General features: G+C 60.4%; 1 protein-coding gene across 1 annotated transcript in view; it reads left to right on the top strand.

The window, feature by feature from the left end:
- Positions 1-24,359, top strand: part of MORN1 (MORN repeat containing 1) — an 81,691-nt gene that overhangs the window by 41,885 nt on the left and 15,447 nt on the right. The window contains exons 10-11 of the mRNA XM_011987247.1: positions 19,113-19,246; positions 19,414-19,493. Coding sequence (XP_011842637.1) covers positions 19,113-19,246; positions 19,414-19,493 — 214 coding nt within the window. The remainder of the gene's footprint in view (positions 1-19,112; positions 19,247-19,413; positions 19,494-24,359) is intronic.

The raw sequence follows: 24,359 nt of genomic DNA on the forward strand, positions 1-24,359 counted from the left end.
TGTCCCATGCAGCGAGCGGTGTGCACGTCAAACCCTCCCGTGCAGCACAGTGTGCGTCTCAGTGCCAGAGTGAGGGAACAGTCTTAACAGCGTTGGGAGGCCCTGGGGTGCTGCCAGCCACCAGGTCCTTCTTGCCACAGCCCTGCACCCCAAGGCTCAGTAAACGGGGGTCGGGCATGGGGGTCCCCACTGTACAAATGCCTGGCACTTTGAGTTTGGGGGCCTTTGAAGAGGGCCCAGCTGACAGCTGAGGTCCCCGGCCCCTAGAGCTGGGATCTGAGCCTGGGGAGCTGCTTGGGGAGGACACAGGCCGCAGGTTCCTGGGTCGAGGAGCACAGGGCAGATCTGAGAGGCTGTGGTGAGCCCAGATTCACAACTTAGCGCGGGTGGGCTGTGCGCCACCACCTTCCGCACGCAGGTAAATGTCCCAGGTTTGACGAGATGCCCCGAATCATCCCCAAATGCGCCTCACATGCCAGCCCTTGTCACCTGCCTTGGCCGATGCGAGCTCAGTCCCTGCCATGTCTCTGCCCGGCCCTGCCCACCCCACTCAGCCCCAAGTCCCCTGGAGGCTGTCTCCAGGATTTGCACAGATGGCACCACCACCGCCTCCCCAAATTCCGAGGCCTCTCCACTCTAGACCTGAGCCCCACCTGCCACCCCTGAGTCCTCACAGTCTCCTGACCCGGCTGTCCCACTCGGGGGAGCCCCAACTCCGACCCTCCAGGCCCCTGGGGCGGGCAGGCAGGGCCAGCTCCTCCCAAGCCAGAGTCGGTGAGCCTTGGTCTGGACCCCCCTTTCCTGTCCCTTAAGCCAGCCTAGCAGGCCCCAAAGCCTCCCTCACATCTTCCTGCCCAGGTGTGCCTGTCCCAAGGGTGCCCCAGACCTCAGCGCAGCCAGCCACACCGCCTCGTGGGCTCAGCTCAGCTCCAGGCTCTCCTGCAGCGAGACAGGGCTGAGGGGTGTGGTTGGCAGGCTGTGCCTGCACCCTCTCTCCCGGGCACTGTGTGGCCTGTGGCCCTCCTGGTCACTGTCTGCAGCAGCCCCTCTCAGCAGCCGGCACTCCCGGCCGGTCACTTGGCCCCAAGTTCCCCCTGAGGATCCGTGACTCACACAGCTTAAGTGGGAGGAAGCAGCAACGAAATGGCCCTCGCCGTCCTGGGAAGAGCCTCCGCCACCAGGGCCACCTTCCATGCCTGTGCCCCTGCCCCCGGAAACCTCACCCAGCTGGTGGCCAGAGCCCCAGAGCCTCAGAGCCTCGGGGGTCTGCTTGTAGGGAGCTCATTCTTCTAGGATCAGATGAGGCTCCGTCAAACAACGGCTGTGAGCGGAGCAGCAAGCCCGGCGTCATTCTGCATATAAAAGAGCATGCGGGCATCCCAGGTGGGACAGCAGGGCCCGGCGCCTCCACGGGAGGCCAAGGCGGCCAAGCCTCGGGCCAGCAGGGCCACGGGAGGTCCAGCCCGCGCCCCCTCGTCTGCCTTTACCTCAGTTTATAGAAGCAGTTTTATGCCGCATAGGTGGAATAGCTCTCATATTTCTGCATAAAAATACTTACTGGGCGCCACGCCTTCTACTTGGAGAGATTTTCGGAGCCAAGGTCTCAATTAAAACCAGCCTTGTGCCTGCATCGCACCCTACCCCACGCGGGCCCCTGCACCAGCCCCACTGCCTGGGTCTGGGGGCCTCCCCCAACTCTCAGCCCTGCCCAGGCTATTTCTGGCTTGACGGTGATGTGAGTGTCCAGCCATAAATTATCCAGCACAAAAGAAATGTCCCTTGGGAAACCTAGAGGTACATGCTTTTGTTTTTGTAAGATCTGCTGGGGCTTGAACCCCAGACATTTGGAGTTTGGTGCCAAGCTCTGCCTAGGGCTCATGGGTGCATCCAAGACCAACCCTGGGAGGCTGGGCTGCTGCTTTCACACTGATGTGAAACTAAACCTCTCTGTGCCTCAGTTTCCTCATCTATAAAGGGAGGGTAACAGCAGTGTCCACCCCAAGGACGGATGACTGAGTACACATGCTGGCCTCCACCCCGACCTGTGCAGGGGCACCCTGGAGGGGAGGAGCCTGGCCTGGGGTCTGGTGCAGTCAAGTCCATGCTGAGAAGAGGAGGGGGAGGCCAGAGTCAGGGAGGGGCTCTCCAGTAGGCTCCTACTTCCTTTCCGTCACCCAGGCTGAAGTGCAATGGCGTGATCTCAGCTCACTGCAGCCTCCACCTCCCAGGCTCAGGCGATCCTCCCGGCTCAGCCTCCAGAGTAGCTGGGACCACAGGCACGAGCCACCATGCCTGGCTAATATTTTGTGTTTTTTTGTAGAGACAGGGCCTCGCCATGTTGCCCAGGCTGGTCTCAAACTCCTGAGTCCAAGCGATCCTCCCGCCTCAGCCTCCCGAAGTGCTGGGATCACAGGCTGCTTTCACTTTCCTTTTCTTAAAACTGGAGAACTCCCTCGCGGGAAGGGGCGGGTCGGGCATGTGTCCCCGGGGCACGGTCGGCAGAGTCCTTGCTTTGTCTGTCTCCTGTCTCAGCGACTGGGCCAAGGACCCAGCAGGACTCACCCTAGCACCACACCCGACTAATTTTTGTATTTTTAGTAGAGATGGGGTTTTGCCATGTTGGCCAGGATGGTCTCGAACTCCTGGCCTCACGTGATCTGCTCGCCTTGGCCCCTCAAAGTGCTGGGATCACAGGCATGAGCCACCATCCCAGCCTCTTTAGTCTTTGTCTTCCCTTCTTTATGTAATCCATAATGCCATTTAGGACTGATTGATAGGGCTTGCTGCTTCCAGACCCCTTCATTCCATGCAGCAGTTGACACAAACTTTTCTTCCCAATTCCCATCTCCCGTTGAAAGTATGCCCCCAACATGTGGCCTTCACAGCACCCTAGGACATGGTGGGTTCTCCCTGCCCCAGGACAGCAGGGTGCTGGGCAGAGGGCCCCACTCAGTACCTGGAGCCCAACCAGGCCCCCACCACAGCCCTCAGGCCCTAGGGGATTGGGGACGCTGGCCAGGAGCCCTACAGAGGAAACGGAGTCATTTCGAAGTTTCAGTTCCAGCCGGGACAGCATTCATCCCCAAGTAGGAGAAAACTAAAATAATGATGGCTTAGACAAGAGTAGTCCTGGCCGGGAGGCTGGAGGTATCAGCCCCACTGTGTCAGGAACCCAGCTCTGTCTACCTGGGCCCACCAGCATCACCCGAGGTCTGGGGCAGCTCCCGGAGCCCCCTCCCTCAGTCAGCAACCCCTGCTCAGGCCTGGAAGAGGAAGCCAATTCCAGACAGGCCCAGGCCCAGCCGCAGGGAGGCCCCAGAATCAAGGAAGACCTCACAACCAGCCAGCGGGGACCAGGGGCCGGCTTTAGCCATCGTCCTGAAAGAAAGCAAAAGGTGCCGTTCTGAGGCTGTCCCGCGTGTCCAGGGAAAATACACCAGGAATCATTTCCTTTGTAAGCGTGAACTTCACATTCTCAAAAAAAACAAACCAAAGTCCCTTGCTCACACTCGTCCCTGGCCCGGTCACAGCGCTGCTTGCTTGGCTCCCAGACGGGCGTCCTTCCCTCTGGCCAGACCCTTGCCAAGGGGTGGGCCCCGTTGAAGCCTCTGGCCTGGCCTGCAGTGCGTCCTGGGGCCGTGTGCAGCTGTGCTGGTCCCAGCCTCAAGTTTCCATCTCTGTGCTTACCTGGGAGAGGGCCGGGGACCACGGGATGCAGGATGCCCAGTAAGACCCCTGTCCCGTGGCTGCAGAGACGGCACCTGTGGAAACGTGCCCGCCCTGCACCAACCGTGGCACGCCCTCCAGCCACCAAGCAGGATCTCCCACGCGGACGGCCACTCATGTGCAGGGCAGAGACTTCAGGCCAGAGAGCTTCAGGCCAGAAGATAATCCAACATGAGGCCTGAAGGAAACTCGGGCCAGAAAATCTCCAGGGTACCTGCCTGCCGAAGTCCCTTCCGAGGACTCTCCTGAGCCAGTGGCTGAGACACGTGCATCCATGGCAGAAGCTCCAGGTCTGGGCAGCCCTCTCCCCGCAGTCACAGGCTACGCACACTAGGAACACCTACCTGCAACAAAGCCTGGCCACAGCCAGAGGGCAGGATGGCTCTCGCCAGGCCCCTTGGGTTGCTCCCCTCCACTGACCCCCTGCTGCGTGGCACAGGCTTCCCCATGGCCCTGCCACTTTGGCTTCCTCCCGGCAGGCCATGTGCTTAGGATGAGACATGGCTGCTTTTAGCAAACAACACTAGGGTGACTTCAGTCCAGCCAAGATGACTTCTCACTCACATCAGAGCTCAAGAGGGAGAGGTGAACTCCCTCCCCAACCACTGGGGACCCCAGTTCCTGTTACCTGTTCTGCCACTGTCATCTTTCTGCACCACCTCATGGTCCTGGATGGCTGCACAGGCTCTAGCCATTACGCCCCTATTCCAGCTAGCAGAAAGGGGGAAGCATAAGTGGCAAGGAGAAGGGCCCTCCCCTTCTTTTTTTTTAATTGCTCTATGCATTTATTATTAGCTATTATTATTGCAGAACGAGGGGACAAAAAGCTCACAAACACTCTACACAATTTCATAGGACACATTGCAGGGGAAAAAGTGACTGAGATGGATCAACAGTATGCTAGGGTGTTGATGGACGCATTCATCGGGGAGGTGGACCTCTAATTCCTGGTGGAGGGGGCCTCATTCCTGGAGGGGGCATGCCTTCCGGCGTCCCTCAAGCAGGGGGAAGCCCAATTGGTAGGTAGGCCTGTGGGTGGCCTCATACCAGGCTCGGAAGCACCACGTTTTAACTGTGGACATCAGATGTGGTGGAACGGCAATCATGACCGTGGGCCAGAGGAGCAAGATGCTGCTGCACGTGGCCCGCAGAATGAGACGTATCCTACAAGATGGCGGAGTCTTCACTGGCACCTTTCAGGCTTTTGATAAGCGTGTGAATTTGACCCCTGTGATTGTGAGAGTTCAGAAACGTGAAACCAACGAATGCGAAGCGACCAGAACGTGAAGAAAAGCGGGGTCAGGGCCCCCCCTTCTAAAGACGCTTCCTGGAGGCGCCACCCTCACTGCCGCTGCTCAGAACTTGGTTACACGGCCCGGCCACACCAGGCCACACAGCCAGACGAGGCCACACAGAGACAAGAAGCGCAGCAAAGACTCTGTTACCGGAGGAGGAGGGGAGAATGGCTCTTTGCCAAATGGCTCGTCACGAATGACCCCTGCTGGGCCCCCGCAGGTGCACCAACCGACTTGAAAGTCCTGGAGAGGGCTGGCAGGCAAGGACCTGAGTCTCCAGTCACCCCTGCAGGAGGAGCCCAGGGACCCTCACTCGCTTCTCTGGTAAGGAATTGGGTGGGGTGCCCTGCCGTGACCCTGAAACAGCCTTTAGTCTCACCCTCCATCTCCACAGACTCTACGCCTGCCACTTTTGCAGTGAAAGCCCAGTGCTAGGGGTGAGTGTGTGGGGAGCGTGGGAGACGGGCGCTGACCCGGCCACCCTGGGCAGCTGTGCTCAAGCAGCACCCCCGCCAGTCCCAGCTGGACTTTGCCTGGCAGGACACCCGACAGGCCTCACTGTGGCCTCTGCCCCGGGGGTCGTGCGTGGGGAGCTGGGCCGGCCCGAACAGTGGGATGTGCTGCCTCCCCACGCTGCTCCACCTGCCACAAACACAAACTGGAATGTTCTCAGCCACCTCCAGACTTCACAGCCTTTGGGCTTTGGGGCACAGAGGTCGGGCTGCCCTGGGGAGAGGAGGGAGAGAAGGAGGGCTTTGAGAGAGCACGGACATGAGTCAGACCTGAAATCAAGCCAAGCCAAGCCACCTCACGTTTTAAAGCAATTGCCAGTGTCTCAGCATGTTCTGAAGCTCAGGGCGACAGCCAGGGGCCGATAAACACCTGCCACAGATGCCCAGCACACCTATGTCACCCCCGTGCCACCTCTGAGGTCTCTGGACTGAAGGAAACAGAAGGCCCCGGAAGGCACCTCCTGCTGGGTCAAGGCCACTGGGGTCTCCCAGGAGCACCTCCAGCCCCGCCCCTCATGCCCATGTTGTGGGGAGCACAGGCCTTGCTCCACTGTCTGTGGAGGAGGCTGGAAATTCAACCCAGCCGTGCCCACCCCAGGGACAGGCTTCCCGGGAGCTCACACTCGCCCCCAACAAACTGACGTGGACTCGGGGTCCCAGGCATCTTTCCTCGAAGACGCCGGGAACAAACCCTGCAGAAACCTGCCTTTCACTCATAGAAATAAGTTGACAAAGAGGGCAAATCCTTTCTCTTTCTGGAGGCCTAATGTCAGTGATACGTAATTGCACATCACAGTATTTTATTATTTTGTTGATATGAAATGTTTCAGTTGTTTAGTTGTTTTTAACTTTCAAATAAGGATTTGCATTTCGTTGAGAAGAAAAGATGATTTCCAAGGCGTGGACTATTGCCAGATACTCTAAACCCTATTTTGGTTAAATTACAGCACCCAGATTTTAGTAACAAAGCACATTGATTTTATATTCAAAGGATTTTTATATTTAGTCTCTTAACCTTTTGTAATTCCCACCCACAGCTTGCAGCGAAGAACCCTTTTGTGTCCCTTGTTGTCAGTGGGGTGTCTGCCTGGGCCCCGTAATTTGGGCCATTGAGTTGGAGTGCAGGTGCTGCCCATGGCGGGTGGACACGGTCAGGCCGGCTGGGCCCCAGTGCCTCAAACAACCCCCTGGGAATTGGATTTGGGAACGTAGAGAGGCTGCAGGCATGAGAGGACGTCAGGTTGCTTTTCTTTTCTTCTTTTTTTTTTTTTTTTGGTTTAATGCACAAAACCCTCCCAGTGAATATTTTCAACAGATCTGAGTGGTTTCTTTTTCATGTGTTGGACAAATGGTTTTGAGTATTCATCAGATGGGATCTATGAAGAATCAATCATTATTGTAAGATGATTTTAAAAATCAAGGTGCCCTCTGCCACTAATTCAATCTTGCCAGTAAAAGTGTCTGAATGTGCAGCAGAGAATTTCAGGAAATTTCATTGCCTCGTGGGGTGATAACAGCTTTAAATATTAATTGTCTATGGTTAATTATGGCAGAGTAGCATGAAAGAGCCATATTTTTAAAGGAATGTTTGTGCTATAAATTCTTTTTCTAGGAATCACATCATATAGAGGGACTGTCCCAGAAAAATACAGTATAAAAAGATATCATGTTGCTTCCAATGCCAGAACAGTGGATGAAAATGGAAATGAACTCAGACTTCAGGGTGTGCGTCTGTCTAAAACTAAGCAGGGATGTTGGAGGGGCAAGGTTAATTCTCTGCCTTCAGGCAGGCGTGTGGGAGCCGAGGGGCTCTTTGGCTGGCAGGCGGGTGGAGCACCCCTCCCTTGGGGTTAAGCAGCCTCTTTGGAGGTGGCTGCTCTTTTGGGTAAAAGCTTAAGCTTTCAGGTTCCCTCCTCCTCCACAGGTCCTTTTCTCTTCTCCCAGGTTCCTTCCTGTTCTTCCCTCCCCTTCCCGCCTGGAACAATTCAGTCCTAAAGCCATCAAGTCCTGCCAAGTGAGGTAGCCATTGGGGTCTCAGAGCTGTGTCTGGGTGTTGGGCCCAATGGAGCAGAGAAGCCCCCAAGCACGGGGCCTGAGGGGGTGATGGAGGCAGCGTCCATGGGGTATCCCTGCGCTGAGGGGTGCAGCAGGGCCTACAGACACAAAGAAGGGGGGACAAGAAGGAACCCGTGGGCTTGCATTCAGGGGTGTGAACTGGGGGTTTGCATCATAGAGAGGAAAGTGAACCTGTGCATTTGTGTGCATGTCTGTGTACACACGGCTGTGTGTGTGTGCACGTATGTGTATGTGCCTGCACAGGTGCGCGTGTGCATATGTGTGTGCGTGCCTACGCAGGTGCATGTGTGCGTGCATGTGCGTGCCTGCGCAAGTGTGTGTGTGTGCACGTGCGTGTCTGCGCAGGTGTGCATGTGCATGTGTGTGCGTGCCTACGTGTGTGTGCATGCTTGCGCAGGTGCATGTGCGTGTATGCCTGCACAGGTGCATGTGTGTGTGTCTGCACAGGTACACGTGTGCATGTGTGTGTGTGTGTGTGCACGCTTGCACGTGTGTGTGTGTGCACATGCGTGTGCATCTGTGTGTATGCATGCACAGGTGAGCATGCATGTCTGTGCAGGTGCATGTGTGCATGTGTGTGCGTCTGTGCAGGTGCACATGTGCATGTGTGCATGCCTGCACAGGTGCGTGTGTCCACGCACATGCATGTGCCTGCGCAGGTGCATGTGTGCATGTGCGTGCCTGCACGTGTGTGTGTGTGTCTGTGCAGGTGCGTGTGTGTGTGCAGGTGCGTGTGTATGCCTGCGCAGGTGTGTGTGGGGGGGGAGGTGTGTGTGCGTGTGCACTCACTGGCTCTGCCAGGGCCTGTGGGCAGCGGCTCCCCAGCAGGCAGGAGCAGACACAGCACCCAGGTTCGCATCTGAAAAGAACCGGGGTTCCCTGGAGAAGCAGCAGATCTGGGCTGGGGCAGGATGGAGGAATTTCCCCCACGGAGGGCAGAGGGAGGAGGAGTCAGCTCCCCATGCAGACGCCCCACCACCCTCACGGAGCCATCACGGTGGACTCCACTGGTACTGGATCAGTGAAAATCCTGCCCCACCCGGTAGCGTGGGCTGAGCAGACCACAGCGTCGCATCCATGCCTTTCCTGCCAACGATGCGTAATCCAGGTCTCTCTGTGATGAGACCTCAGACAAGGCCACACGGGGGAACCTTCCCTGAAAGGCCTGGCCTGGAAGCTTCAAAGACGCCAGGACCATGGCAGTCAGGGAAAAGCCCGGGAATGTTCCGGACCGACGGAGACTGAAGACACAATGACAGCTCTCTGCAATGTGTGGTCCCAGGCTGATCTCCTTCCTGTGAGGGACATCACTGGGCCACGGGAAAGCCCAGGCTGGGGTCTGACCCTGAGGCGTGCCCTGCCCCAGGACGACCGTGCTGGGTTATGTGAGGTGAGGTGAAAAACTTCCTGGTTTGTAAAATGCACTCAAGGACGTGGAGTGAGAAGCAAATTCAGCAACGAGGCCAGGCGCGGTGGCTCACACATGTAATCCCAGCACTTTGGGAGGCCGAGGCGGGCAGATCATGAGGTCAGGAGATCGAGACCATCCTGGCTAACACGGCGAGACCCCATCTCTACTAAAAACACAAAACTTAGCCGGGCATGGTGGCAGGTGCCTGTAGTCCCAGGTACTCGGGAGACTGAGGCAGGAGAATAGCGTGAACCCGGGAGGCAGAGCTTGCAGTGAGCGGAGATCGCGCCACTGCACTCCAACCTGGGCCGCAGAGTGAGACTCCGTCTCAAAAAAAAAAAAAAAGCGAACTTTCAGACGGCCCAGGCAGGGAAAACATTCTTTGTACTCTACCTGTGACTTTTCTGTAAATGTTTGATTAAACATTTACCCCAAAATGGAAAATACCAGTGCACTCTGCACACAGGGCAGCAAGGGAGTGACGGAGGTGGCGGGGGCCGAGCAGGAGCCTCGAGGCCGCAGCAGCCGCGCAGTCCACCCCCTGCCCCGCAGTCTGAATCTAACCCTGAGGCCATCGGGAGCATGGCACGGGCAGCCACGGCGGGGAAGACACCTGTGTGGCCCCATCCCCCGCACCGAGACCGTGGGGCCAGCAGCTGGCTTGGGGTGCTGATCCTCCCGCCTCAGCCTCCCAGCGCTTCAGAACATTCCTGGGCCTTTCCCAGACTGCCGGGGCCCTGGCATCTTTGAAGCTTCCAGGCCAGGCCTTTCAGGGAAGGCTCCCCGTGTGGCTTTGAGGTCTCATCACAGATGGAGGCTGCATCTCTGGCAGACGTGGAAAAGGGGAGACAAGATAGAACCCATGGGCTTGGGGCGTGTGAGCTCGGGGTGTGTGTCATAGAGATAAGAGGAAACATCCGTGTGTGCGTGTGTGTGTGTGGCCTCATACACGCAGCTGTGTGTGTGCTCCTGCTCTCCCCTGGCGGGGCCTGTGAGCAGCGATGCTGCTGGTGTGAGGTTGGCTGGCGTGGGCACCTGGGCACCTGGGGTCAGAGCTGCTCACTGCAGCCTGGCCCTAGGCCCTCGGCACAGTTTCTGTTCCTCAAGGAGGCCCTGGGACACACAGCCCCTATGTTGCCAGCTAGGGCGCCTTCATCTCCATCTCTGGTCAGCCGCAATGCTGCTGGCAGCCTGTGTCCACTGGCGAGGGGCAGGTGCTGGGGTTGGCCCTCTGAGCGGCCTGAGGGTCCAGCTGGCAAGGCAAAGGGTCTCCCGGTGCAGAGCCTGGCCCTTGTTGTTCAGAGCCACGTAGGGTGAGCCGGAGGCTCTCCAAGGAGGACGGAGGCGAGGCAAGTGCCCCGAATTGTCCTGTGTCCCCCAACAAGGCTGGCCCACGCTCGGCCGCCAACAGGGAGCAGCAGGGGAGTGCGTGGCTGCTACCCCAGCAGGTAGCAGGTGGTGGGTGTGCAGGCCTGGCCCTGGCGCGGTGGAAGGAATGGGTTGGAGGTGCCAGGGGCAGACACAGACCCTGAGTGTGGCAGCCTGAGGACCGCCTGTGCCTGTGCGAGGGTGCGGGTGCATGTGGCCACCCATGAGTACAGAGCGTGAGGACACGTAGATCCCTCCCGGCGGCTGACACTGTCTTCGTTCCTCACATTTGGTGCCAACAGAGAGATGGTGATGCTCCCTCTGGCAGAATTCTGCATTTGGGGACTTGGCATTTGCTGCTGGAAGGTGGAGGTGGCCCCCCAGGACCTCCGTGGCCAGCTTCAGCCCTGCCCCAGGCTCTGCAGGTGGCCATTGTGGCTCATACAGCCCGCAAGTTGGCACAGCGCTCCCCCTTTCCCTTCCCACTGGGGTGGCTGGGCCCCATCTGTGCAGCGCAGGGACAAGGCCCCCAGGGACGGAGGCCGGAGCAGGCCAGGGTCATCACGCTTGCCCCGAGAGGCCAGCAGGGACCAGCGTGTCCTTTGCACAGCCCAGCCCACGCGGGATCCCTGTCCAGAGGAACTGCTGTCTGTGTAGTCCCCACCCCTGGCGTCTTCACCAGCGTCAGCCTTAGGGCTCCTGCACCCCACATCCTGTCCCCCAGGCCTTTCCCAGCCCCCCAACATGCTGCTGGTCACTGGGCCTTCCTGCTCCCCCACAGTGAGAGTGTGGCCCTGTGGGGGACGCTCGGGGCCAGCTTGCCACACCGCCTTGTCGAGCGTGCTCACTGGAGCTTCTGGGGAGCAGCTGCCCGGCTTCAGAACCACGTCTCAACCTGCCCTGCAGATCCCTCCCAGGCCCACCGGCCCCTCGTGCCCGGCCACGCCCAGCCCTCAGGTGATGCTGCTCTGGCAAGAAGAGCCCCTAAGGCCACCTGAGGGCAGTGCCCCTGAACGTCCTCCTCAGCCGTGACTGCGGGGACGCACGTTCTCTGCTGGCCTGATTCTGGTGGGTCTGGACCAGGCCCTCCCACACTCCTTTCTCTCCTGCTCCAGATGGGAAAGAAGGCCGATGGCCAGGAAGGGGGTCCTAGGGAAGCTGGCCCACCCCCACCCCACCCTGCCCCTGGCCCCAGCCCCACCTCAGTCACCCTCACAGCTGGGCCTGCTGGTAGCAGGGGGGGCCTGCGGGAATCCCACCCAGCAGACACGGGACCACGGTTTCCTCCATTCCAGAAGAATAGGGGGCCATGGATTCTACACCATTTTGCTAAAAGAAGTCCAAACCCCAAGCCAGAGGTGGACACCATGGTGTTTAGAAGCCTCGGGAGGCAGCCAGTCCCCGGGAGAGCTGGCCTCTGCGGTTGCGCCGCCTCCTGCCGCCCTGTGAAGCTGCTTCCACGGCTCCGCGAGGCCTCTGTCTGTCTGAGAGCCCAGGACAGCCATGGCAGGGTGGCTCCTGGCCTGTCCTCCCCAGGAGAGCTTCAGAACAGCTCCTGAGAACACAGTGGGGATGAGGAGAGCCCTGAGGACAGCAGCTGCGGGAGCCGTGGACCTTGTCCAGGCCCCCAGGCCCGAGTCTCAGTCCTCAGGGGGCCACTTCTGGTCAGCACAGCACCCCCAGAGGATGAGGAGCAAGATGAGGGGCCTGATCCCGTTCCCGCCTGACCAGAACGGCACCCGCCTGACCCCAGCAGGCCTGGTGCCCCGCAGCGTCGTGTCCAGGGCCCAGCGGCTCTGTCGCAGGGCCCAGCCGGCTCTGCCAGCTGCACAGACAGCTCTGTGGGGGGCTCCTGGAGGCGAGGAATGGGCAGGCACGGAGAGAGCCCAGAGCAGTCCTGTCTTGGCAGCTTTGCCAGCAGACGCGCCCGCACGTCCCAGAAGCAGGTCTGAAGGCAGCAGTGAGAAACATCAGCATCGTGCTGGCGAAACGCGCAGGAGCAGCCGCGACCGATCAGGCCCCGGGAGCTCCGGAGCATCCTTTATTTTCTGAACATTCAGGAAGGTTGGAGGCTACTGGAGACGGAGGCTTAGGGTCAAGCACATTTTCTATGCCTCAGGAAAGGCGCAGAGCTGGCGCGGAGCCACACCTGTGATCCCAGCACCTCGGGAGGCTGAGGCGGGAGGATTGGTTGAACTCAGGAGTTCAAGGCCAGCCTGGGCCGCATAGGGAGGCCTTCTCTATGATAAAATAAAAATATTTAAAAAGGTAAAGAAAAGACCAGCATGGGTTCCTTCTCGGTGACAGTGCCAGGGCCCACGCTGGCTCTGCTGAGGGAGGCCAGGCACGGTGGTGGCCCAGCCTACACCTCCCCGTGGCTCTTGGGTGGCTTGGGTCAGTGGAGCCGTATCTGAGGTGTGGGAGGTGAGGAGGGTGAGGGAGGTGAGGACGAAGCCCGGGGCTGGGGACAGCAGGGGAGTCTGAAAGGCCCCCATGTGACTCGTGTCCCCCCGCGTATTCCCGCTGACTTCTCCAGGCCCTGCCCTGCATCTCTAATGAGCCACACTTCTCGGCTGACTGACCGACTCCTAAAAACTAATGCCCTGTGTCTGGTCACCTCCGAATGAGACTGTTCTCATCCCCTTAGGGCCAATAACGTTTTATTTTTTGAATCCACTTAAATGAAATCAACGTTTCTGCTTTGGCCGTCCCTCCCCCTGGCCAGGTCCTGGGCCTGCTGTGGCCGCTCTTGGGGCTGGCCTGGCCCGAGCGGCCTTGTTGATTCCGGCAGTGTCCCCGCCTGCTGCCTGGTGCCCTACACAGGTGACTAGGGAGTCTAATTGAGTCTGCCGTAAAAAGATAATGAATTGGCATCCCCTCCAGAGCGGTCGAGCTGCCCGATCCCGTCCCGTGCTGGCTCTCAGCCTCTCGGTTCCTGAGGCCCCCTCGAGGTCGTCCGGTGACCTTTATCTTGCTTATAAAGCCGTAATTAATGTAATTAAAACTGGCATAAAGGCTTTGGAAGTCACTCCTGAGAGCTGGGCATGGGCACGCCTGCTGGGAGCCCTGCCTCAGTGGGTCGGCCTGGCCGGGAGGTGATGAGCATGGCCTTGGGTCAGGGAGTGCCCCAGACACTGCCAGGGACCCTCACTCTCCGCCATGAGTGGTTCCTCTGGGGCCCGTGGAGCCCAGAGTTTGATGAGCTGATGCGTCTGTCACAGAATTTGTCTCCCTGAGCCTTGGAGTGAGGCCCACTCAGGCTGGCAGGCGCCACTCAGACGGGGAAGAGAGGGTCTCCACTGACAGTGGGCACTATGCTGTCTGAAGGGGTCTCTGCACCTCAGCTTTTCGAGTTTAATGCCTTTGGGGGGCACTCGCCATCAGACTTTTATTCTTTTCTTTATTTCTTTATTTCTTTTTTTTTTTTTTTAAGAGGGAGTCTCACCCTGTGGCCAGGCTGGAGTGCAGTGGTGCGATCTCAGCTCACTGCAACCTCTGCCTCCCGTGTTCAAGCGATTCTCGTGCCTCAGCCTCCTGAGTAGCTGGAACTACATGCATGCACCACCACACCCAGCTAATTTTTGTATTTTTAGTAGAGATGGGGTTTCACTGTGTTGGCCAGGATGGTCTCAATCTCCTGACCTCCTGATCTGCCCACTTTGACCTCCAAAATGCTGGGATTACAGGCGTGAGCCACCGCGCCTGCCCCTTTTAGCCTTTTCTTTTCGGTGGTTTGGCCTAATGGGAGCAAATTTGCAGACGAGGGCACAAGCAGGACGATGCCCAGGAAGGGGGTGATGTTGGGGGACAGCTACACTGTGACTAGCAAGTTGGCTCAGCCGGGCACCTGGCCATCGCACAGTCAGCAGCGTGCCCAGGACCAGTTGGGGAGTGCTGGGGACAAGACAGGGAAGTGGGCTCTGCTGAGGACAGATCCACAAAGGGGAAGCTGGGCAGCAGGCAACAGGCGGGACACAGCAGGGCTAGGAGAGGCTCCATCGGGAGGGGCCACCAGACCAAGGCAGTGTGGGGACCGGGATGGAAGGGTGAGGCCAGCCTGCACCAGACAAGCAGCAATGCCAGGGCCAGAGGGGCTGGGTGGAGATGGGCAAGGAAGAGAGAGAGGACTGGAGGACAGCCCGCGTCATGGCCTCGTGGCTGGTATCATGGTCTACACTATGGGGCCCATGTTTTGGCTTCTGTGGCAGCCCTCACCATGGCCTATGTGGTGGCCTGTGTGGTGGCCACAGGTCGTGGTCTTTGTATGGTAGCTTGTGTGGCCCCACGTCATGGCCTGTGTGGCAGCCTGTGTGGCCACCCTCGCCATGGCCTATGTGGCAACCCGCATCATGCGGTGGCTCGTATGGCAGCCTGTGTGGCAGCCTGTATGGTGTCCTGTGTGGCAGCCCAACATCATGGCCTGTGTGGTGGCCTGTGTGGCGGCCCTCATCGTGGCCTGTGTGGTGGCCTGTGTGGCGGCCCTCATCGTGGCCTGTGTGGTGGCCTGTGTGGCGGCCCTCATCGTGGCCTGTGTGGCGGCCTGTGTGGCGGCCCTCATCGTGGCCTGTGTGGCGGCCTGTGTGGCGGCCCTCATCGTGGCCTGTGTGGTGGCCTGTGTGGTGGCCCTCATCGTGGCCTGTGTGGTGGCCTGTGTGGCAGCCCAACATCATGGCCTGTGTGGCGGCCTGTGTGGCAGCCCTCATCGTGGCCTGTGTGGCGGCCTGTGTGGCGGCCCTCATCGTGGCCTATGTGGCGGCCTGTGTGGCGGCCCTCATCGTGGCCTGTGTGGTGGCCTGTGTGGCGGCCCTCATCGTGGCCTGTGTGGTGGCTCACATCATGGCCTGTGCTCACATTACAGGAAAAGCCTCTGGCCATGTGGAGCTGGTGAGTGACAAGGTCCACCTGCTGCCTTGAGTCCTTCATGTGCTGGAGACAAACAGTGGGTGACAGGACCAGGGGTGCTGGAGGCCTAGGGACCCACTGCAGTCCTCCGAGCCACAGATGATGGCCCAAACCCCAGGACTGCAGCCATGGAGGTGCCCCCAAGGAGGATCTGAGAAGTTTGGGGAGACTTGTGTGGGCGGAGGGGTGTCATGGAGTGAGGGGAGGAGTCAGTGACCAGCGGGAGGGCAGGCCCCTCACCAAGGGGAGGCTGAGCTGGAGGAGGGACTCAGCTCTGCTCTGGTGCCTGCAGGGTGTGGGATGCGCAGTACACAGCATGAGGGGACTGCTGGCTGCCAGGGCTGGGTGTGTGGCCCCTGAGGAGGCAGGTGAGGGGTCATCTGGCTGAACGTGGTGCTTGTGTCCATGGCAAGCAAGGTGACCGCCCAAAGGGGTCTGAACAGAAGAGACGCCAGCCTGCCCCAGGGACAGCAGCCTCCGAGGTCCCCTGGGGCCCAGGGGCAGGAGGAAACAGGGCCTGTGGGGACAGCGGCCATCTGTAGCCGATGACACTGGGGGACAAGTAGGGACTCAGGCCAGGGCCACCCTGATGTCAGCAGCAGAGCCCAGGCGCAGCCTTGGAAAATCTGCCTCTTCAGCAAACGCAGAGAAGCCGCGCGGCGGGGGCGGGAGGCCGTGTGGCGGGGGCGGGAGGCCGTGCGGCGGGGGTGCCCGCTTCTGCACAGAGGGTGCCCTGAACAGGAGCAGCCAAGTGGATTCCAAACCTTGCTCCACAGAGAGCAGCCCCACAGGACACTTTGGCTGGGCCTTCCTGTGCCCTTGTTTTCTTTAGGGGATGTGCAAGCTTGTGTAGCATTTCTGGCCCAGCATCAGGCAGGGGCCAGGCCGGGCTGAGCTCCGGGCCCTTGGCAGGGGAGGGACTGACCTGGCTTCCGTGTGAGGGTCCCGTGTAAACAATGGACTGAAGGGCGAGGGGGACCCAGGAGTTAGGCTTCAGCTGAGGGCAGTGCCAGTGACTTGGTGGGAGACACTGGGGCCTGGCGGGGGTGTGGCAGGGCAGTGGGCAGCCTTGGGGGTCCAGGCACAGATACGTTTTGAAGGCAGCCTTGATGTCAGCCTTGGTGCTGCAGCTGCAGTAATTGTGGGTGCATAGGATATGGGGCAGGGGCAACTGGAGGCTGACCCCAAACTTTCAGCTTGAGCACCTGGGGGGTGTGGTGCCAACCTCGGGGAAGGCAGTCACAGCCAGGCCCCGGGGGCCGCTGCGGTCAGCCTGCAGCCCCGACTCGGGGAGTGCATGGCAGAGGTGGACCTCTGTCTCTCATGGCCAGGCAGCCCCCCAGCGTGGCAGCAGAAGGCCCTCCGTGGGCCTGTGCCATGTGGCGGTCAGAGCCTGAGGGAGGGGGAGGTGACATCCAGAAGAAAGAGACACAGTGTGGGCTCCTGGATCCAGATGTGCTGGGATCTAGAAGGCTCCTCCGAGCTCAAGGCTGTGGACAACACTCCCCTTCCGCTTTTCACTATTTCTCGTTTCTCTTGCTTGCAACAAAAGCGTCTTGGCCAACCCAGAGGGCCTCCTCTTCACTCTCGGACAGGGACCACACATAGGGGTCTGCCTGCACCTCTGGGGAACCCCCCGTGTCAAACCCACATGGGCTCAAGGAACCGGCTTTACAGGCCCTGGTGTCCTCTGTCTTCTTCCTGCTGAACTGAAAGCCGTTAGTTTCTGTTTGTGCTGCGCAGGAGGCCTCCCTTTACCCGGCTGAGCCTTGGCTGCTTATCAGCCAGGGGCAGTCACGACAGAGCCTTTACTCTGAGGAGAGCGGGGATGTTGTGAGAACCTGCCTGAAGGCGCCTGGCACTAGCCCTTGTGATCACCAGGCAAAGGAGGCTCTTCCAACAGGTTGGCCGGAACCCCCAGCCTCAGCGATGCAGACACCCTCCAGGCTCCAGGTGGGTGGATGTTTATTTACACACCAGGAATGCCCGCTGGGCTTCTACAAATACATTTTCCAATCTCCCACCTTGCCCCCGGAAATGGCACGTGGCAGGTGGAGGTCTGAAGCCCCCGCCGCCGTGTGAACCACGCATCCTCGGGGCTCAGGATCCCGGCCCGCTCTGGAGCAGTCACCTTGCCGAGGGGGAGGGCGTCGGCATGATCAGGATACAGAGCTGGCGTCTTTATTGCCCAGGGGGTGTCGATAAAAGACGCGTCCAAGTTAGCTCCAGTGCAGTCCACGTGGAAACCATCGGTGCGTTAAGAAATGGAAATTATGCCATCAGCAGTGCAGCTCCCAGCCATCGCCCCGGACGTAAATAGTGCCGGGCCAGCAAAAGCTGCTGGGAGAAGGATGTCGGTTAAAGAGTGTCCTTGCAGAGGGGAGACTTTCTCTCTATAATGCACCATAATGATTAAATTAAGACACCTCCGAGAGAGATAATTCTCCCACCTGTAATTTGGAGACACTTCTGAGGCTGGCTCTCCTCAGCGTCTCTGTCGCTCCCTACAGAAGTTGGGCTCCGGGAAAGGGACGTTAATGCCTCCATCCCCAAGGTCCTATCCAGCGCCCTCCACTCACTCAGAGCCCCACGGAGGCGGCTGCCCCAGGGCCCCACGTGAGGGTTCTGCCTCCTGGGATCCGGCCACAAATGAAACAGCCCAAACAGACGCGACCTCCTGTGCACCCCTCAGCAGCCCCTGACTCCTCCTTCCCTCCTGGGCACTGTCCTGGCTCCACCCTTCTATCCACCCTGGAGCTGGGTCTCTTCTGTTTTTTGATGGTGTCACTGCCTGGTGGGGACACTTGTTTGTGGCCTTAAAGCCACCACACCAGCCCCTGCCTCCCTCTCAGAACTCCCCCATCCAGCCAACTCTGGAGCCGACCTTCAGCCCTCACCACATCCCATGGCCTCCTGCTAGCACCTCCTACCAGTGGTGTGTGCAAGGGGAGGGCCCTCGGGGCAGGGACGCCAGGAGAGCCCCAGCTGCCGGTGGGAGAGTGGGTTCCGATGTGTGTGTGTGTGTGGAGGGGCTGCACTGAAGTTATCTCCTTCAGGCTCAGCCACTGAGCGTCCTTGTAAAAGACACAGCAGGGTAGGCCCTGGGGGCTGTAGCTCCATCTGTTCATGGGCGGAGCCAAAGGGAAGCCCCCATACCTCACACCCTGGGATCCTGGGAGAGGGGCTGAAGAAAGCTAGGATGGGCAAGGGTCTGCAGGGGTCCCACTGAGGGATGCACAGGCTGAGCCCGCCCACAGCCTCCTCCAATGCCCGAGGACTTAGGGTCTGCTGCCACTTGGAGGGACTGGCAGCCGCCCCCGGTTTCTCCCCTCCACGCTGGTGGAGAACGGGGCCCGATGCCAGGCCCATCTCGACGCATCGCTGGAGCAGAACCGTCTTCCTCCTCATGCTACACTCAGAGGAGGGCACGTGGCTATGCTGCTGAGCACCGGCCTCTCTGGCCAGGGTCCGAGGCCCGGCCCTACCCTGGAAGCGAGTGCCTCAGCTGGCAGGGGGCTGCAGATGGGAGAGCCTTCCTGCCACAGAACACTGGGCTCCCAGATGCTGGGGTGGACTCAGAAGGGAATGGGGGTGTCACGGGGCCATGGATACGAAGGACCCCCACCTCCACTGTCGGTGGCCAGAGGGAGTACCCAGGAGGGACAGTCCCTGCCCCCTGACCTGCCCCCACCAAGACGGCGTTGCTGCTGACGTCTGTGCCCGCTGCCCTGGCCAGAGCCACACTTCAGCACAGCCATGCGGGGCTCCCTCTGTCTCCGCCGCGAGCCCCTCACAGGGCCTTTCTTCATTCTGTCTCCTCAGCCGGGGGACACACGCCCCATTGTCCCGGGGCCTGTCGGCGAGTGGATCAGGGCTGTGCCGAGTTCACCGATGTCCTACTGGGGCCGCCCCCGCCCGGGTACCACCCCTTCCTGTTCCTGGACAGCCTCCACAAGGTGGGTGCCCACGGGGGGCGGAGAGGCCACCCCACATCACTCAGACGGTCCCTGCCCACCCACCACCTCAACACCCAGGCCACGTGTGCCCGGGGGGTTTCGAGCAGAGCTCCTGGGCCCCCCTTCTGAGCCTCTCCCTCTCCCCTCCTCCTGCCCAATCCTTCTAGAAGGCAGGCAGCAGATCCAGAGGCGGCTTGCACCCCGGGGGGACACCACCCACTGCACAGGAGCCGCCTGGAGGCAGCAGGTAGGAGTGTCCCACCCCACTGGCAGGCGTTTGGAGGGTCAGCTCTGGCCTCCTCATCAGCTGGGCCAGGAGGACGGGGAAGGCCCAGGGGAGCCAAGGACCTGGTCTGAGAAGGCAGTGAGCCTCCGTGGGCCTCGCTTCAGGGAGCCCCCAACCAGGGTCTCGCGGGGCCGACAGCTGCCCTGTGACTTGCCTGGGCTGGTACGAAGTGGGCAGAGCTGGAGCCGGTCCATCTGCTTCGATCACTACAACCCTCAGACCGCCGGGTGGACCAGACTGTGGGCACGTGGAGACAGAGAGGCAGGAGGAGCCCGGGGACTCCCAGAGGAAGGCGGCTGGTGGCCAGGGTTCAGGGCAGTGGTCTAATGGGACTCTGTGAGCTGGAGGACAGGAGCGGGACCAGGTGCACATCGTGGCACGTGCAAGTGGGGACACCGTGGGGGTTTGTGGTCGTCACATCTCACCATCCTGGGCCTGGCAGTGCTACGGGCACAGCACATGCAGGGCCATAACCGGCTGGTTCTACTGGGAGGAAACTGGGGCTCGGGGCCCAGCGACAGCTTCCACCTCAGGTCAGGACTCTGTCTACAAACTGGAGGCAGCTGTGCACTGGGCTGGGCTAGGCTGGGCTGGGCTGGGGAGGCCCCCGCTGATGTGCCCTGGGGACCCATCCCTCCTGGCCTGAGCCCGAGGACACAGTGGCTTGTCCCACCAACCCTCACCTGGCCCCGCAGGCTGTGGAGGAGCTGCTGGGTTGCTCACAGAGTGACCAGCACCCGTCCTGCTCCCACCCGCCTGCCAGGCACTCGCTCTTTTTTTTTTTTTCTTTTGAGATGGAGTCTTGCTCTGTTACCTGCCCAGGCTGGAGTACAGTGGCGTGATCTCGGCTCACTGCAAGCTCTGCCTCCCGGTTCACGCCATTCTCCTGCCTCAGCCTCTCAAGTAGCGGGAACTACAGGCTCCTGCAACCACACTCGGATAATTTTTTTTTTTTTTGTAATTTTAGTAGAGACAGGGTTTCACCGTGTTAGCCAGGATGGTCTCAATCTCCTGACCTCGTGATCCGCCCGTCTCGGCCTCCCAAAGTGCTGGGATTACAGGCGTGAGCCACCGCACCCGGCCCAGGCACCTGCTCTTGTTTTCTTGGGTGGAAGCTGTGACGTTTGGGATTCCTGATTGGGGCAAAACATTCTGGTGACGTGGTGCACAGACCCTGCTCTGGTGACGCGGTGCACAGACCCTGCAGGAAAAATCACCTGCTTTTGAGAGACATGGGTCCTCCTGGGACAGGGTTGGCACCGGGGGCCTTGGGCAAGGCATGTGGGTGGAGAACCAGACCCCTGCAGTGGCCACAGAAGGGCTTCAAGGGCAGAGGAGGGCTCCAGGTATCCCCAGCGCCCGCCTGGGACCAACACGGGGTATCAGGCCCTTGAGACCTCCCGTGCCTCTGCCCATCCAGCAAACAGAAGTGGATGTGAGTGTGAGTGAGTGTGAGTGAGTGTGCCAGCGCCGCCTCCTGCTTCCACAGGGAGGGGGGGCGGGTATGGAAGTAGCCAAGGCAGCGAGCACAGGCCCAGCGGTGGAGGGAAGGGGTCCGGTGAGGTGGGAGGAGGGTCTGCTGCAGCCCCCTGCAGTGAGGCCCCTCGTGGGGGACGCTCGGGGGCTGCCAAGTCGCTGGCACTGGCAAGCCTTTGATGCCACTCACCCATGGGGGCGGCGCCGCCCTCTGTCTAGCTCTGAGTCATGGTTTGTGAATTAAATATGAAACTCGCTTTGTACGATAACTTGAGAAGCAGAGACTAAAAAATAGCCAAGATCCTGCAGGCGCGGGGGCCCCGTTTGCCCAGCCACTCGGCCGTGGGAGCATCTGCGAGAGCCAAAAGCTGAGACGCTCTGAGAGTCACTCCCACAGACACGCACCGACCCACACGCCCAGGGCAGCATCTCCACTTCATTCCATGACCGTGGCAGCCTCAGCGCGAGTGTGAGGTTGAAACGTCTTATTTCAGCAAACAGGCTTTCGCTCTTTTCCACCTGAGAGAACGGAGGGGTCGGCGTCTCCTCCCAGCCTGGGCTGCGCCCACGAAGCGCTCACACTGCCCTCAGGTGAAGTATCTTTGGACTAGGATTGTTACAATCCCAGGACGACGTGGCTGCTGAGTTGGAGTGTTCAGTGTTAAAATGATGTCGTCTCTTCGGGACACACGTTTGTGACCAGCAGCCGTTTCCTCTGCCTCCTGTCGGCTCCACGGCCACACGGCTAGGGCCCTCCCATTGTGTTGGGGCAGGCGTCCCAAAACGAGGCCTGCTCCCTGCAGGGAGCCCTGCCTCTCTGTGCAGCTGGGCTTACGTCTTCTGGGTACGGAAACCCTGGGGAGTCTTACCGATCGCGAACTCGCCGTGAGCTCTGCCGGCTCCTGGAGTGAGTACCCAGCATGCAGGTGAAGGGCCGCACATTTGCAGGCCTCTCCGCCATGGATCCTGGGGCGGCAGTGGCTTAGAGACAAACCTGGGCCTGTGCCTCTCGTCCTCGCCGGAGCCTGGCTTCCCTGCCCCCGCCAGTGGGTCATTGCAGCCAGGTGATCCCTTACTACCCTCGAACCTGCTGCACCCCCCACCCAGAGGCCTTCAACTGTGGCTGACCAGGGCGTCGACCTCACGACCTCTTCCAGGGCCTGCCCAGCTCTGTCCCTGCTGAAGCCCCCCACAGCCCATCTGGGTGTTTGTGCGACGGCCCCCTCTTAGGAAAGAGTGGGGGACCCTGCCTGAGGCTCCCCCCGCTGTTGCCCCCGTGCCTTCTGCCTGCTGTGCGGTGAGGAAGAAGCACCTGTCCCTCTGGTGTGGGTCCCAGCTTCCTGAACCAGCGTCCAGACCTGTCTCTGGGCCCAAAGAGCCCACTTGTCAGAATTCTGAGAAAACCATTCTTTCCAGCAGCCAACCTGGCTCTGGCAAATCCGAAGCCCTCGAACACTCAGTCGGCTGCGTCTGGTTTGCATTTAAGGAACCCTCACTGTGTCGTGGCCGAGTGGTTCCAGGCAGGGTCCCCAGCCCGTGCCAGGCACAGGGGAGGGCTCACTGTCAGCAGGCAGGGCCGGGCCGGGCGGGGCGGGGCTGGAGGAGTGGAAGCTCCTGGCACCTTTGGGTCTGCCGCTTCTGACTGACGCGCTTGTGAACGGGGTGGAGAAGGGCAGGGGCTGCGGCCGGCCCTCAGTGCATCCTTGGGCTCCAGCCTCAGCAGCAGAACCTTGAGCAGGGATCCTGCCGCTAGCACCTGGAGTCCCAGGAGACCCCTCAGGTCCGAGACCTCCCTCGGGTCCCCCCACAGTGTGGCCCTGTGACTGACAACTTTGTTCTGCACGAGCCGTGGCCCCTACCCTGGCACGGTCCTGTATTGTTCCAGTGTCTCCAGGGCCGAGGCCACTCCCTGCACTCACCAGCTGTCTCCAGTTGCCATCGCCGGGGACCCCCTTTCCGTAATGGGGAGGCTGCTTCGGGAGCTGGGCCCGGGGCTGACCTGGCTGCTGGGTCCCAGCTGGCATCCCCACCGCTGGGCACAGAGGATGTGGGGCCAGCCCAGGTCCTGCGCGGCGCGCCCACCGGCCAGCATAATTACGCACCAGGAGCATCTCTAGGCCGGAGACCGACGCTCACTGCACTTCCTGCCTGGAACGTTCTGGCCACCCCCAGTCACCTCCCCACCCCACTCAACATGTGGCCACCTTTTTATCCTTCCTAAGGACTCCAACAATGCCAGATTCCTGGGTTCCGTTTCTTTATAGTCCCACTCTCCAGTTCCAGAGCAAGTCCCTTGGGGGGCCCGTGGGGGTTGGCCAGAGGTCAGTTGGGTGAAGACTTGGAGCACTCTCATAGGCAGCCTGGTGGGCTGCACCCCATGGAGGTCACGGAACCCAGCCCAGCCCCCGCTAGAGCTTGGCCCCTCGAGGCACACGGGGCACAACCTGGGGGCCCCTCTGAGACCCTGGGGTCCTGGCTTTGGCTCCTCCCCTCGTCTCCGCACAAAGCCCCAAAGCCTCGCTCCCTCATGGAGGTTTTCACCCCCTCCCAGAATCCCGGCAGCAGCTAACAAAGGGGCCTTCCGGCTGTTCCAAATCTGGAGCCACAGACGGGATTCTGCAGTGTGGACAACAGGAGACTGAGACGGGAGTGTGACCCCTTCCATGTCCGGACGCCAGGTCGCGCCCTCCTGGCCCCCAACCTGGGCTTGTGCCGGAGGCCTGCTGTGCCCCTGACAGCGCCACCTATTCCCCCATCATAGAAGCCCAGGTCCTAGCGGCCTGCATGGGGCCGGTGAATGGGAGAAGCAGTCAGTCTGGGCCAGGGGCCCCCCGTCCCACTGGAAGGATCTGAGTGTGGACCAAGGGCAGGCAGCATTCCCTCGGGCGCTGGAGTCTGTGAGCCCTGGTCAGGGTGGTCGGGCTGTGCTCACCAGGGTGTGCTGAGACTGGGGCTCTGGGGGAGCCATCTGTCCCTCCAAACAGCCACATCTGTGTCCCGTTCATGCAGCTGCACAACAGGAGCCTCCTCTCAACACCCAGTGGGTGACGCCGGTGCCCTCAGGACAGGCAGCCCCTCTGGGCGCCTGGTGCACTCCCCACCGGGTGGCCCCTCAAAGCCCACATCAGAGCCTGTCACCGTCATCCAGGAGGCTCCAAACAATAGAAATGACTGAAAAAAAAAAAGGACAAAGATGAAGAGTGACACACCAGCCTGTAATTTCGGGAGAGGCGTGCGTGGAAGAGGCGTAGCAGCCAGAGAGGCGCAGCAGCGGGAGAGGCGCAGCAGCCGGAGAGGCGCAGCAGCGGGAGCGGGAGAGGCGCAGCAGCGGGAGAGGCGCAGCAGCGGGAG

Source organism: Mandrillus leucophaeus, unplaced genomic scaffold (genome assembly GCF_000951045.1).
Source record: "Mandrillus leucophaeus isolate KB7577 unplaced genomic scaffold, Mleu.le_1.0 Scaffold305, whole genome shotgun sequence".
Lineage (NCBI taxonomy): Eukaryota > Metazoa > Chordata > Mammalia > Primates > Cercopithecidae > Mandrillus > Mandrillus leucophaeus.